Genomic DNA, 15,237 nt, shown 5'->3' with positions numbered 1-15,237 from the left:
TTTTTGTGGTGAACATAAACCTCTTACGTTATATGATATCACCTTTATTGGGGCTGCCATATCCGATAATACTATTGCCCAACATAATCATCCAGTAGCTAGAGTGTCTCTTTGCTCCCAGCAGGTGTCCCCGGGGGGGTGAAAAAAAAAAAGGGAAGAATTCCAAAAAGGGAAGTAAACCCCCCCACACCATCCCTCCCTCCCCATCCCCCCCCCTCCCACCCACTCTCCTCCACCCCAATATTCCACTTTAGGGAATATGTACTAAATGATAAAGAACTCTGAGAGGGGGTGTCTCCCCCCCCTAGACCTCTCCACCTTCCTGCTACACCGCAGGATATCAAGTCCCTTATATCGGACCTGGCCTACTGGGTGACCCATACCCATCCTCCCACGCATTAATATATATCCCTCCCCCCGGGCATCATAATATATTCCCCTTTATTTATAACTGCATCCGGCTATTTGTCCCCTCTATAGAGACCTTCCCTATCATCCCTCTTACTCATATACACTATGCGGGGTAACCCCCCCCTTTTTCCCCTATAAATACGGGGAAAAAGGAGCAGAGAAGAAAGGAGGAGAGGAAGAGAAAAAAAAATAAACACCCACCTATTCATATGTTATTCACCTTAACAAACACCTCCATTCTGAAAATAATATCATATTCCCACCCCGTCCTTACCCTCCATTACGTATCCTCTTAAACACCAAATTTCATGTCTTTTTAAACACTGGTGGGACACAGGGTGTTTTTATCCTCCATCTTTACAATTCTCTCTTTATGTCGGATTAAATTACTAAAAAATATATATGTATACTCTTTTATATGGAATTAGGGCTGCACTAATCGATTAGTTGGCCGATTATTGTATCGATTAATCGATTAATCGGTTAATAACCTTAAAACAAAATGTGGTGTGTAATTTAGTTAATATGTAAAGTTTTAAAAAAAGGCAATTTATTCTCAAATATCACTATGGAGTGGTAAATATAAATAACCATGTGGTTAGGGAGCAAAATATCGAATCCACTCTGAGAATAACAGACAGAAGAGATATACTATAGGGTGAATCTGGTAAATATCATCAGACTCAGAGATCAAATTTTTTTTTATTAAAAAACAAACAAGGTCTTCCTTCAAAAAAATTTTTATTTTAAGAACGTTCATTCGATTTTATAATCGTTAGTGGGGTCAAATCGACGTTCGTTTTCAACCACAGTGACGCGAAAATTTAGAAATAGAAAACTTCTTGGTCAAAGGAATTATCAGACAGTGTATGTGGTTTTCGTTCAGAAATTACATTCATTTTAAAAACAGAATGTTAAAAACAAGTGAAAATTTCAAACAACATCCTTTTATTCAGCAAAAGTACAAAGATTTTTCGTCTGAAAATTGATCCGTGTGGCCAGCATAAGGCTCGGTACACACCTATGCAGTTTGCTTTTACGTTTAGTAACATAATGGGGTTAAAAAAACTAAAATTAGCCCTTTATAGTACAAAAAAAGCAGATAATCACTACTGTAAGGGGTTCATTTTTTTACTGTAGACCTGTGAAAGTAATATTTACAGTAGTGATTATTTGCTCTTTTTGTACTATAAAGGGCTCATTTTAGTTTTTTTAACCTCATTATGTTACTGGCCGATTAATCGATTATGAAAATAGTAATCGATTAATTTCATAATCGATTAGTTGTCGATTAATCGATTAGTTGTTTCAGCCCTGTATGGAATCCACCAGATCTTCTGTTGTTGTATATGCAATAGATATATCAAGAAGTCACATATGTTCCAAAGGATGTATACATGAGCCCACGTACACACACTTATAAACACAGTCCCTGTTTGCACAACTGACTGTGAGAAATATACATGTATATACATATATACATAAAACAAAACATACTTGATCACAGAAGTATGTGTAAATAAATAAATGAACCTGTGCTGTCTAACACCAACTGTGTGTAAAGAGCGTGTGCTCATATACGTATCCCGTGTGTATATTTTTTTATGAGACCCACCAGATCTCTGTTGTATATGCAATAGGTATATCATGAAGTCGCATATGTTCCAAAGGATGCATACATCAGCCCATGTACACACATAAACACATACGAACATATTCCTTGTTTGCGCAACTAATTGTGGATGTAGACTCCAAATACAAGTAAACAAACAAAAAAAAAAACACAAACCCCCCCCATATTCATATATTATTCACCTTGACAAACACCTCCATTCTGAAGATAATATCATATTCCCACCCCGTATATACACATACACACACATATATATTATATATATACACATAGGTGTGCCACAACACACCCAATCACAGAGGTACATATGAATAAATGCTGTCTATCACCAACCGTGTGTAAGGAACGTGTGTGCACATACATATACATATCTCGTGTGCATATTTTATATGAGATCCACCAGATCTCTGTTGTATATGCAATAGGTATATCATGAAATCACATACAATCCAAAGGGTGTATACGTGAGCCCATGTACACACATACACACACAAAGACAATCCCTGTTTGCACACTTAACTGTGAACGTAGACCCCAAATACAAGTAAACTGTTAAATATAAAAAAAAAAAAAAAAACACACAAAAAAAAAAAACAGAATTAAAGAAATTAATCCTCAAACCATTCCCTTTCCTATTCCCCTCCCCCCTCTATCTATATTTCCCCACAAAGTGAACCCCATCACGTCTATCATATTTCCTTATGTCCCTTTGATTGATTTCTACATTGGGATCTATTGGGCATTTGTTGCCATTGGGCAGGGCGTTGTAGGGGGTTCATAAAATTATTCCTCCTCCAGTCCACAAAGTCAATTGGGGGTAAATCTAAAGTCTCTACAAACACTTGCAAATCCTCCTTAGTGCGCAGGGTTGCTGTCTTGCCATTTCGAGAGGCCGTGAGGCTAAACAGAAACCCTTATCGATAGTTAGTGTCTACCGCGCGTAGAGCCTCTAACAGAGGTTTAACAGTCCGTCGTTGCATTAAGGTCCTACGTGATAAGTCAGGGTACAGAGATACATGTACTCCATCCAGAATAATTTCAGATTTGCTTCGAGATATTTTCATAATTGATTCCTTAACAGTATATTTATGTAATTTGCATATGGTACCTCTTGGCTTCTCAGAATTTGGGGTTACATTAGGGGGGACACGGTGAACCCTATCCACCTCAATGTTCTCTGGTGATGAGTCCCCCATTATCTGGCGGAATAGTCTTTGAACAGTTGGGAGCAATTCAGGTGACCGAATCGTTTCAGGTAATCCTTTTATTCGAATATTTTGTCTACGATCTCTATTTTCATAAACGTCTAACTGGTCCCTGTAGAAATTCAGGGCTTCCTCATGTTGTTTTACAGTGTCTTGAATGTCTGCTACTGCTTGTACCACTGCTTCATGACTATTTTCTAGTGACTCTACCCTGTGACCAATTGCACGTGTATCCTCTCTGAGGTTTTCCACCGCTTGTTGACACGACTGTTCCACCGTTGATATCAGTTCCTGGATATCTGTTTTAGTGGGAAGGGCTCTTAAAAGCTCTCTAATGTCCAACTCCAGACCCTCTAGACCCCCACCTTTCCCTACAGATAGTTTATCTCCATATTGTATTGGGACAAAGCTAAGGGTTTTGGTCTGTGCTACTGATCCCTCTCCAGGGGAGCCTGGTCCATCCACATTCTTTCCCATACCAGCCCGCACACTTTCTTCCTCCGACCCTGGGGGAGTCCTATCCTTTGTGGATACTTCCTCACTGAGGTTCAATATTGTCCTGTCTCCCCCATTCCTACTAACCACTTGGGTCTTTAATGCAATTTGCTCTTGTACCTGGGAGTCCTGCTGCACTTTAGATGTGCCATCTCTCCTTCTCTCTGTTCCAGAGTCTGCTTTCATTGGAGTTTCTCCATATCCCAGACCGCACCGGCTGGGGGATTGTAGAGCTGCCTCTATCACTGGGGTGTCCGCGCTTTTTACTGTGCTGCCATCTCTGTAAGCCGTCCTTCCCCTTCCCAGCCCTGGAGATCTTTGCTCTGTGGTTTGCATACCGCGACCCGGTGTCGTCATTCTCTGATCCGTTTTCCTTGGATCTCGCCTGCTCACTAAGCAGCTCCCGCCGAGGTCCGTCGTACGTGGAGAGAGGTATGATCTTATTCCTCCATCTTGTTGTGCTGCCTGCTTGCGTGTTGGCATGTCTCTGCTAAGCTCAGTAAGCTGACGAGCTGGAGTGCTGGGAGGGTCCCAATCAGCCTCACTCACAGCCGTTGCAGATTAGCTCATAGCCCGGAGAGGTGTAGAGTGGAGGGTGTTACTCAGCACATCCACTCACACAGGTGCTGAACTGTCCACCCCCCGGGAGCCAACTGTTCTGCTAGGCCCTTCACAGCGTCCCTAGTATAGTTTACAAATCGTTGTTGGTTATAGAGTAAATATAGTTAATCCAGTCAACATTTTTATCTATAGTCACCCACCAGAGAAGAGACTCAAATCTAGCTGTCACCTGATTCCTTGCCCTAAACTCATCCGGCACTCCGCGCTCATTTATGTAGATCCGAGAGTCAAATGACCCTATGGGAGAGGTGTTCCTCCGATACCATTGGTGACTCTTAGTCCACGGGTGTTCTGACAGGATCCTCAGGGGCATAGCCAGCTGGACCATAGCGCAATTCCCTCGGGCATCGGCCAATATCCTAGCTCCCAGTTTCTTATCCCCACACATCCACCAGACATCAGCTCTCTGAATGTCATGTTCAACCCAGTCACCATTGCCCGTGTTAATCCTCTCCCTACAAGAGTCATCGGGTAGTGACCCAAGATCCACCCCGCTACGGTTCCCTGGGAGTGCAAAACAAGTAAAGTTGCCCAGATAAGCAGTAACCGCTGGAGGTATCTGAGGTCTCTGTACTAGGGGAAACAACAAACTCAACGTGTGACAGGTAGAATTTGTTTCAGGTTTATAGCTCTTATTATACAATCACAACATACATTTTAAACCTCCTGGATCTGTATTGTGATCTAGAGGGACCGTTGCTAAATGTAGTCTGGCTCTGGCACAAACTAAACAGTTTTCCTTTTTTAAAGTTTTAACCGTGTACCTCAACCATTCTAACCACTCGTTTTTTTCTTGGTATCCTGTCCCCAAAGCTATGGCATCTTCTACTGTTAGGTTAGTAAATCTTATAGTTTTACTCAGAACTTCTATTTTAGTATGGCCTTCTTCTTTCCCTTCTGTGTCTACCTTTTCCTGTTGTCTGGTTTTATTAGGCGATAATACCTTGAGGAAAAACTTGCCTGAGGGGTCAGTTCCTGACACCCATGCTCCCATAGAGTACAACCACTGATCTTCCTTCCTCGGCTCCTTTAATGTTATCAATAATTGGTTACAGTTCTTACTATTTGTGCAGGGGAAGTTGGCCGCTTCTATAATTATGAGTCTTTCCTTTATTACACTCTTTTTAGGCCCTGGTAGATTATACCCCCAATCTTAATACAATGTGGTCCACAGGGCCTGATTCCATGCTTGACATCCTGCCCTATTCCAGAGCCAGCAAATGTATTTATCTGCCCATAGAAGTCCTCTAGCCCCAGTTGTATCCCCACAATCTGCAATCTGACAGAAGTCTACCAGTATAGTGTTAGTAATTCCCTCTATAAAGGTTAGATTCAATGCTTTTCCTGTTCTTTATCAATCCAAAGGTTTCTCTGCTCTTGCATAACGTCTACCCCCTCTTATGGATGCCTCTCCTAGAGTCACCAGTAACCCAAGGATAAATACTGTTCCTTTTTATCCTAACCAGCTACAGAGTTCCAACGGATAGGGTAGGGGAGTTGGAAGGGGAGGGAGACTTCGCCGGTTTGAGACAAGTCCCACCTTGTGTGAGACCTCCCTTTGTAGCCGGATTTTCTGAACCTCTTGCAGCCAACTGGACCTATTCTGCCTGTAAAACCACTGAATCACCTGCCTGCCTAAAAGTATATTTGAAAATGTACACCAGGAATGGTCTGCATTAGGGATGAGCTTCGAGTTCAAGTCGAACTCATGTTCGACTCGAACATTGGCTGTTCGCAAGTTCGCCGAACAGCACCCATGCTGGCATGGAGGGAGGCTCCCGCTGTGTGACGGCGTCTCCTCGTCTGACGGTTCTTAAATAACGGGGGGCGGGGCCACCCGGTGACCCCGCCCCCCTCTGACGCACGGTGACTTGACGGGACTTCCCTGTGACGTCACGGGGAATGCCACAGGGAAGTCCCGTCATGTCCCGTGCGTCAGAGGGGGCGGGGGTTGTGGGGATGAGGCCCTTGGGGACAAGGTGTTTTGGGGGGCTACCCCAAAGCACCCTCCCAATGTTGAGGGCATGTGGCCTGGTATGGTTCAGGAGGGTGGGGCCGCACTCTCGTCCCCCCCTCTTTTCCTGCGGCCTGCCAGGTTGCGTGCTCGGATAAGGGTCTGGTATGGATTTTTGGGGGGACCCCACGCCGTTTTTTTTTTTTTTTTTGGCGCGGGGTTCCCCTTAAAATCCATACCAGACCTGAAGGGTCTGGTATGGAATTTAGGGGGAACCCCACGTCATTTTTTTTTTTAAATTTTGGCCGGGGTTCCCCTTAATATCCATACCAGACCTGAAGGGCCTGGTATGGAATTTAGGGGGACTCCCACGTCATTTTTTTTTTTAATTTTGGTTCGGGGTTTCCCTGTGGGGAATTCCCATGCCGTTTTTATCAATGAACTTCTATGTGTATTGTCGGCAATAGTTTTAAATGGGTTTTTTCCTTCGAAATGTAATTTTGCTGTCAGACTGTTCTAAACATGGGAAACATGCGCCCCTTTACAGGCATACTATAGACACCCCCCAGGTACGAAATTTAAAGGGATATTACACTTTTATTGTTTGACTTTAAGCATTATTAAAATCACTGCTCCTGAAAAAACGGCCATTTTTAAAACTTTTTTTTGCATTGATCCATGTCCCCTGGGGCAGGACCCAGGTCCCCAAACACTTTTTATGACAATAACTTGCATATAAGCCTTTAAAATTAGCACTTTTGATTATTCATGTTCGTGTCCCATAGACTTTAACGGTGTTCGCGTGTTTGAGCGAACTTTTTTCCTGTTCGCATGTTCTGGTGCGAACCGAACAGGGGGGTGTTCAGCTCATCCCTAGTCTGCAGTCAGATATTGGCTTGGCTAGACTAGAATGCAGTGGATATATATATATGTAGGAGACTGTATATATACAGTATTTAATGCACTGCAGATCACTGAATCGCCTGCCTGCCTGCCTAAAAGTATATTTGAAAACATACACAAGGAATGGCCTGCAGTCAGATATAGGCTTGGCTAGACTAGAATGCAGTGGATATATATGTAGGATACTGTATATATATTTTATGCACTGCAGGTCACTGAATCGCCTGCCTGCCTGAAAGTATATTTGAAAATGTACACTAGGAATGGTCTGCAGTCAGATATAGGCTTGGCTAGACTGAATTGCAGTGGATATATATATGTAGGAGACTGGATATATATTTTATGCACTGCAGATCACTGAATCACCTGCCTGCCTGAAAGTGTATTTGAAAGCGTACACCAGGAATGGCCTGCAGTCAGATATAGGCTCGCTAAACTAGAATGCAGTGGATATATATATATGTAGAAGACTGTATATATTTAATGCACTGCAGATCACTGAATTACCTGCCTGAACGTATATTTGAAAACTGACACCAGGAATGGTCTGCAGTCAGATATAGGCTTGGCTAGACTGGAATGCAGTGGATATATATATGTAGGAGACTGTATATATATTTAATGCACTGCAGATCACTGAATCACCTGCCTGCCTGAAAGTATATTTGAAAACGTACACCAGGAATGGTCTGCAGTCAAATATAGGCTTGGCTAGACTGTAATGCAGTGGATATATATATGTAGGAGACTGTATATATATTTTATGCACTGCAGATCACTATATCGCCTGTCTGCCTGAAAGTATATTTGAAAATGTACACAAGGAATGGCCTGCAGTCAGATATAGGCTTGGCTAGACTGGAATGCAGTGTATATATAGATACAGTGGATATATATATATATATATATATATATATATATATATATATATATATATATATATATATATATATACAAGACTGACTGTATGTATGTGTGTGTGTGTGTGTGTGTATATGTATATATAATATATTACACTGCAGCTAACTGAATCACCTGCCTGTCTGAAGTATATTAGAAAAAGTACACCAGGAATGGACTGCAGTCAGATCTAGCTAAACTGGATACAGTGGATATATATTATTATTATACAGGATTTATATAGCGCCGACAGTTTACGCAGCGCTTTACAACATTAGGGCAGACAGTACAAGTACAATACAATTCAATACAGGAGGAATCAGAGGGCCCTGCTCATTAGAGCTTACAATCTAGGAACCTGGATGTGTGTGTATGTGTGTGTATGTGTGTATATATATATATATATATATATATATATATATATATATATATATATATATATATATATATATATATATATTAAATACACTGCAGATAACTGAATCGTCTGCCTGCTCAATCTAAATTAAATGACAATTAAATGACACTCTCTCTCGGTCAACGCCAGCAACACACTACACAGGGCCGACGTGCAAGCGGCCTTATATAGTGTGGGGCGTGGACTTAACCCCCTGAGCCATAATTGGCCAAAGGCACCCTGCCTTTGGCCAATTATGGCTCTCTTTGCTGACAGTGCTGTGATTGGCCAAAGCATGCGGGTCATAGTGCATGCTTGGCCAATCATCAGACAGCAATGCACTGCGATGTCGCAGTGCATTATGGGGCGTGATGCGCCGCTCAAATTTGGCGCGAACGCCCCCTAATGTTTGTATTTTGACGAACGCGCGAACAGCCAATGTTCGAGTCAAACTCATGTTCGACCCGAACATAAAGCTCATACCTACTCCCAATGTCCCTCCATCCAGAGTCTATATGTCCTATGACATCACACTGACCTCACAAATCCTCCTCCCAATGTCCCTCCATCCAGAGTCTATATGTCCTATGACATCACACTGACCTCACAGCTCCTCCTCCCAATGTCCCTCCATCCAGAGTCTATATGTCCTAGGACATCACACTGACCTCACAGCTCCTCCCTAATGTCCCTCCATCCAGAGTTTATATGTCCTATGACATCACACTGACCTCACAGCTCCTCCTCCCAATGTCCCTCCATCCAGAGTCTATATGTCCTATGACATCACACTGACCTCACAGCTCCTCCTCCCAATGTCCCTCCATCCAGAGTCTATATGTCCTATGACATCAAACTGACCTCACCGCTCCTCCTCCCAATGTCCCTCCATCCAGAGTCTATGGGTTTTTTTTACGAAAGGCAAATCCACTTTGCACTAAAAGTGCACTGCAAGTAGCTGTAGCCCTGATGGGGACATGTAAGGAAAATAAAAAGCAGAATTTTTGCTAGCACATAATTGGATGATAAAATCAGCAGAGCTTCCCCTAATTTCAAAGCTTCCCCTCAAATCTATAGCGATCTATAGCGACTGCACTACAAGTGCACTTTCAATTGCACTTGTAGTGCAGAGTGGATTTCCCTTTAGTGAATCAACTGCTATATGTCCTATGACATCACACTGACCTCACAGCTCCTCCTCCCAATGTCCCTCCATCTGCTTTTTTTTCTGATGCTCTTAGGATGTGGGCGGACCCTTGGCATCCTCACTTATTATCATTGTACATTATTATTATACACGATTTATATAGCGCCAACAGATTACGCAGCACTTTACAATGTAGAGGGAGGACAGCACAATTACAGTACAGTTCAATACAAAAGGTAAAGGAGGGCCCAGCTCGTAGAGCTTACATTCTAAAGGGAGGGGGTGGTGGTATAAAAGGTAATGGCTGCAGAGAATAATTTGATGGGGGTGGATCGAGGACAGTTGTTAGGTGGGTGTGGGATAGGCTTCCTTGAATAAGTGAGTTTTCAGGGATCTCCTAAAGGTAGACAGGTTAGGGGCTGATCGGATATACTGGGGCAGGGAGTTCCAGAGGATGGGAGAGGCTCTGGAGAAGTCCTGAAGGTGGACAGGTTTTGGCAATATCTGCAGATGAGGTTGGTGATGTAGCTGGGGGCGATGTTGTGGATGGCCTTGTATGTTGTGGTTAGCATTTTGAATTTTATACAGTGGGGGAGGGGAAGTCAGTGAAGGGATTGGCAGAGAAGGGCAGCAATCACGGATTGGTTAGTGAGGTGTATTAGTCTAGCAGCAGCATTCATAATAGATTGAAGGGCGGGAGGAGCCTACGTAAGGCTAGGCCATTAAGGAGAGAGTTGCAGTAGTCAAGGCGGGAAATAACCAAGGAGTGAATTAGTTGCTTTGTGGTGTCATTAGTCACGAAGGGTCGAATTCTGGAGATGTTGCGGAGGTTAAGGTGGCAGGATTTAGCCAGTGATTGGATGTGGGAGGCTGAAGGAGAGGTCAGAGTCAAGGATTACACCCAGGACCCTGGCATGTGTGGAGGGACCAATGGTTGTGCTGTTGATATTAATGGTAAAGTAATGGGGGGGGACCGGGAAGGAGGAAATATTACAAGTTCAGTTTTAGAACGATTGAGTTTGAGAAAGTGATGTGACATCCATACCGATATGTCATTTAGTGAGTTTGAGATCCGTGAGGAGAACAAGGGGGTGAGTTGAGGAGTGAAGAGATAGATCTGGGTGTCATCGGCGTAGAGGTGGTATTGAAAGCCATGGGAGGTTATCAACTGGCCCAGGGAAGAGGTATAGAGTGAGAATAGGAGGGGCCCAAGGACGGAGCCTTGGGGTACCCCAACAGAAAGAGGAAGAGGAGCGGAGGAGATGGAGTTGTAAGTGACACTGAAAGTGTGCTGAGATAGGTAGGAGGAGAACCAGGATAAAGCAGAATCACGGAGGCCAAGAGAGTGTAGTTTGCTGAGCAGGTCAACTGTGTCGAAGGCAGCAGAGAGATCTAAGAGTATGAGTATGGAGTTATGGCCATTGGTTTTAGCAGTTAGTAGGTCATTGGTGAGTTTTAGTAGGGCAATTTCAGTAGATAATTGTGGGCAGAAGCCAGACTGTAGGGGGTCAAGAAGGTTGTTGTCTGTGAGGTAGCGACTTATTCGATCATGGAAAAGACGTTCGATGAGCTGGGAGGCAAACGGGAGCAGGGAGATGGGTCTTAAGTTATTCAAACAGGTGGGGTCTAGTGAGGGTTTTTTAATTATGGGGGACTGTTGGTCCTGCGTTGTATGTAATGGCGTCAGAATACCTGCAACAAGCTTTTAATCTATGTAGTGTGGGGGTTCTGTGTGGGTAAATTTTACCTCAGGCTGAAGTGGGGTTTTAATAAAATGGAGACCTGAATGGTGAGGTGGGGAGAATTCTGGGAATATCATTTCATTTTACCATTTGTTTTCAGATTTAGAGTTTTCCTCCTGTGAAGTCTAGAGATCATATGACCATAACATTGCCTCCACCTCCCTCCCTGATAGAATAGAGAAATAAAAAGAAGATTCTAGAAGTCACCAGAGAGATCATGGAGGAGAGGTGAGCAGTGCTGGGAATTCTGGGACATTATCCAGTAACAGACAAGGGATGTGTCTGGATGGTGACTGTATCATTGTGTGTGTCAGGTTCCTATAAGGTGTCAGGATGTCACTGTCTATTTCTCCATGGAGGAGTGGGAGTATTTAGAAGGACACAAGGATCTCTACAAGGACGTCATGATGGACAATCAGCCGCCCCTCACATCACCGGGTAAGAGGAGACTTTATTGTAAAGGAGAGAGCAGTACGGAGGGTCCACCTAGATCCCCCATCATCTGATAAACACATAGAAACAATGTATTCAGTCAGTGTGTGTGTTTCCTACAGATGGATCCAGTAATGGGAACCCACCAGAGAGATTTCCCCATCCTCTGTATTCCCGAGATTCCACACAGGAAGATCACACCATCCCTCACCATCATCAGGTAGCTGAGGAACAATCACTGATGGTATCATTAGGATCTGTACATTATCTGCATTGTTATCTTTGATGTGATTTTTATTATATATTTAGAGTGGAAACTTGAGAGATTCTAAAGTTGAAGTTAAAGAAGAGATAAAAGAGGAGGACGATAAGGATGGGGTGATGGAGGAGTCAGAGTCTCTAAAAGAACACAAAAATCTGTACCAGGACACCATGGTGGAGTCATCCAGCTACAGAAACCCATCAGAGAGATGTCCCCTTCCTCTGTATTTCAGGGATTCCACACAGGAAGGTCACACCATCCCCCACCATCATCAGGTAGATGATTGACAATTATTGGTAGATATGATTTATACACAGCATGTTTGTTACAATGTTTTATTATATATTCAGAGTGGAAATCTCGGGGGTGATAATATTGCTGTTAAAGAAGAGTATAAAGAGGAGGATGAGGAGTATGGCGTGATGGAGGAGTTTTCAGAAAGATACAAGGATGTGATGAAGCCACCAAATACCAGGAACCCACCAGAGAGATGTCCCCATCCTCTGTATTCCCGGGATTCCACACAGGAAGGTCACACCATCTCTCACTGTTACAAGGTTGGTGGGATGGAGGTTATCAAACACACTTATAGAGACAATGTGTGGATTTTATATGTGATGTCACAATATTAAATCTTATATCTTACAGATGATATTCTCTCTCATTTTCCTGATTTAGAGTGGAGATCCAATCGATATAGAATTTGAGGTTAAAGGAGAAGAAGAAGAGACATATATGAGGGATGATCAGCAGTCTATGGAGGAGGATGGAATAACGGGGACATTTATAGAGGAGGACACTCCTACAGAGATCAGCACAGGTGGGTCATTAACACTAAATACATTCCTCCACCCATACTGCTCACTGATTGGTCCAGAGTAGGGCGGGGACTGGGTGATATCAGCCTGTAATCCCCTGGTCACTTTCCTGAGCTGTGTTCCCCATCCTGTATTCCTGTATTTCTCTCGGATAATCTTCCTTCTCTGCGCTGCAGACACAATTTATGAATCTAGACTGGATTTATGGAAATTCTGGGGTTCAGCTGGCAAAATGTTTATTACCCCCCAAAATGTTCATGCCCCATACCTGGGTATGGACAACATCTCTGATAGAACAATTCTCCCAGGATTACTTGTTCTGTTGTCTGCTGGCTGTGCCGGGTGGAGGGATATGTCTGTATAGTCTCAGACCCAAGTCACTGAGTGCAGTCTCAGGAGATGGGAGGCAGCGGTGTGGGACCTCTGCAACTTGTCTCATGTAAACATTTAATCTTCCACTGATTACTGAATACCAATATTATGAGTCCTGATCCTTACACCAGGGCTCAAAATTTCAAGTCCTGAGCTACTAGCCAGGCCTTAAGGGTTACTCGCCACCAGTTTCCCCACTCAACCCAACCAGTCTCCGCCCCTAAACACACCCTCATAAATTATCTCATGAAATGAAACTTAAATGTTTTATGCAGAATTAGGTTACAAAAATAAATATTAACAGCAACTTTATCAGTGCCCCTCAGCACAGCCTCACCAGTGCCCATCAATACAGCATGATCAGTGCCCCTCAATGTAGAGTGACCTGTGCCCGTCAGTACACTCTCACCTGTGCCCCTCGGTACACTCTCACCTGTGCCCCTCGGTACACTCTCACCTGTGCCCCTCAGTACACTCTCACCTGTGCCCCTCAGTACACTCTCACCTGTGCCCCTCAGTACACTCTCACCTGTGCCCGTCAGTACACTCTCACCTGTGCCCGTCAGTACACTCTCACCTGTGCCCCTCAGTACACTCTCACCTGTGCCCCTCAGTACACTCTCACCTGTGCCCGTCAGTACACTCTCACCTGTGCCCGTCAGTACACTCTCACCTGTGCCCGTCAGTACATTCTCACCTGTGCCCGACAGTATACTATCACCTGTGCCCATCAGTACACTCTCACCTGTGCCCGTCAGTACAGACTGACCTGTGCCCGTCAGTACAGACTGACCTGTGCCCGTCAGTACACTCTCACCTGTGCCCGTCAGTACACTCTCACCTGTGCCCGTCAGTACACTCTCACCTGTGCCCGTCAGTACACTCTCACCTGTGCCCGTCAGTACAGTCTCACCTGTGCCCGTCAGTACAGTCTCACCTGTGCCCGTCAGTACAGTCTCACCTGTGCCCGTCAGTACAGTCTCACCTGTGCCCGTCAGTACATTCTCACCTGTGCCCGTCAGTACATTCTCACCTGTGCCCGTCAGTATACTATCACCTGTGCCCGTCAGTACACTCTCACCTGTGCCCGTCAGTACAGACTGACCTGTGCCCGTCAATTCAGTCTCACCTGTGCCCGTCAGTACACTCTCACCTGTGCCCGTCAGTACACTCTCACCTGTGCCCGTCAGTACACTCTCACCTGTGCCCGTCAGTACACTCTCACCTGTGCCCGTCAGTACACTCTCACCTGTGCCCGTCAGTATACTATCACCTGTGCCCGACAGTACACTCTCACCTGTGCCCGTCAGTACAGTCTCACCTGTGCCCGTCAGTACACTCTCACCTGTGCCCGTCAGTACACTCTCACCTGTGCCCGTCAGTACACTCTCACCTGTGCCCGTCAGTACACTCTCACCTGTGCCCGTCAGTACACTCTCACCTGTGTCTGTCAGTACACTCTCACCTGTGTCTGTCAGTACAGTCTCACCTGTGCCCGTCAATACAGTCTCACCTGTGCCCGTCAATACAGTCTCACCTGTGCCCGTCAATACAGTCTCACCTGTGCCCGTCAATACAGTCTCACCTGTGCCCGTCAGTACAGTCTCACCTGTGCCCGTCAGTACAGTCTCACCTGTGCCCATCAGTAATAGGGATGAGCTTCGAGTTCGAGCCGAACTCTGAACAATTTGGGGTGTTCACAGCAAATTTGAATGCCGTGGAACACCCTTTAAAAGTCTTTGGGAGAAATCAAAAGTGCTAATTTTAAAGGCTTATATTCATGATATTGTCATAAAAAGTGTTTGGGGACCCGGGTCCTGCCCCAGGGGACATGGATCAATGCAAAATTAAAAACTGCCGTTTTTTCGGGAGCAGTGTCTTTAATAATGCTTAAAGTGAAACAATAAAAGTGTAATATCCCTTTAAATTTCGTACCTGGGGGGTG

The 15,237-nt window shown here is 44.4% G+C and overlaps 1 protein-coding gene across 1 annotated transcript in view; it reads left to right on the top strand.

Moving 5' to 3' along the window:
- LOC141121775 (uncharacterized) overlaps positions 1-15,237 on the top strand; it is a 161,772-nt gene that overhangs the window by 10,154 nt on the left and 136,381 nt on the right. The window contains exons 2-6 of the mRNA XM_073611494.1: positions 11,723-11,846; positions 11,963-12,060; positions 12,150-12,377; positions 12,453-12,659; positions 12,781-12,922. Of these exons, the coding sequence (XP_073467595.1) occupies positions 11,723-11,846; positions 11,963-12,060; positions 12,150-12,377; positions 12,453-12,659; positions 12,781-12,922 (799 nt within the window). The remainder of the gene's footprint in view (positions 1-11,722; positions 11,847-11,962; positions 12,061-12,149; positions 12,378-12,452; positions 12,660-12,780; positions 12,923-15,237) is intronic.

The sequence above is a fragment of the Aquarana catesbeiana genome, unplaced genomic scaffold, assembly GCF_042186555.1.
Source record: "Aquarana catesbeiana isolate 2022-GZ unplaced genomic scaffold, ASM4218655v1 unanchor229, whole genome shotgun sequence".
In the NCBI taxonomy this organism is placed as follows: Eukaryota; Metazoa; Chordata; class Amphibia; order Anura; family Ranidae; genus Aquarana; species Aquarana catesbeiana.
Note: the sequence above shows the minus strand (reverse complement) of the source record. Positions and strands in the feature narration are given on the sequence as shown.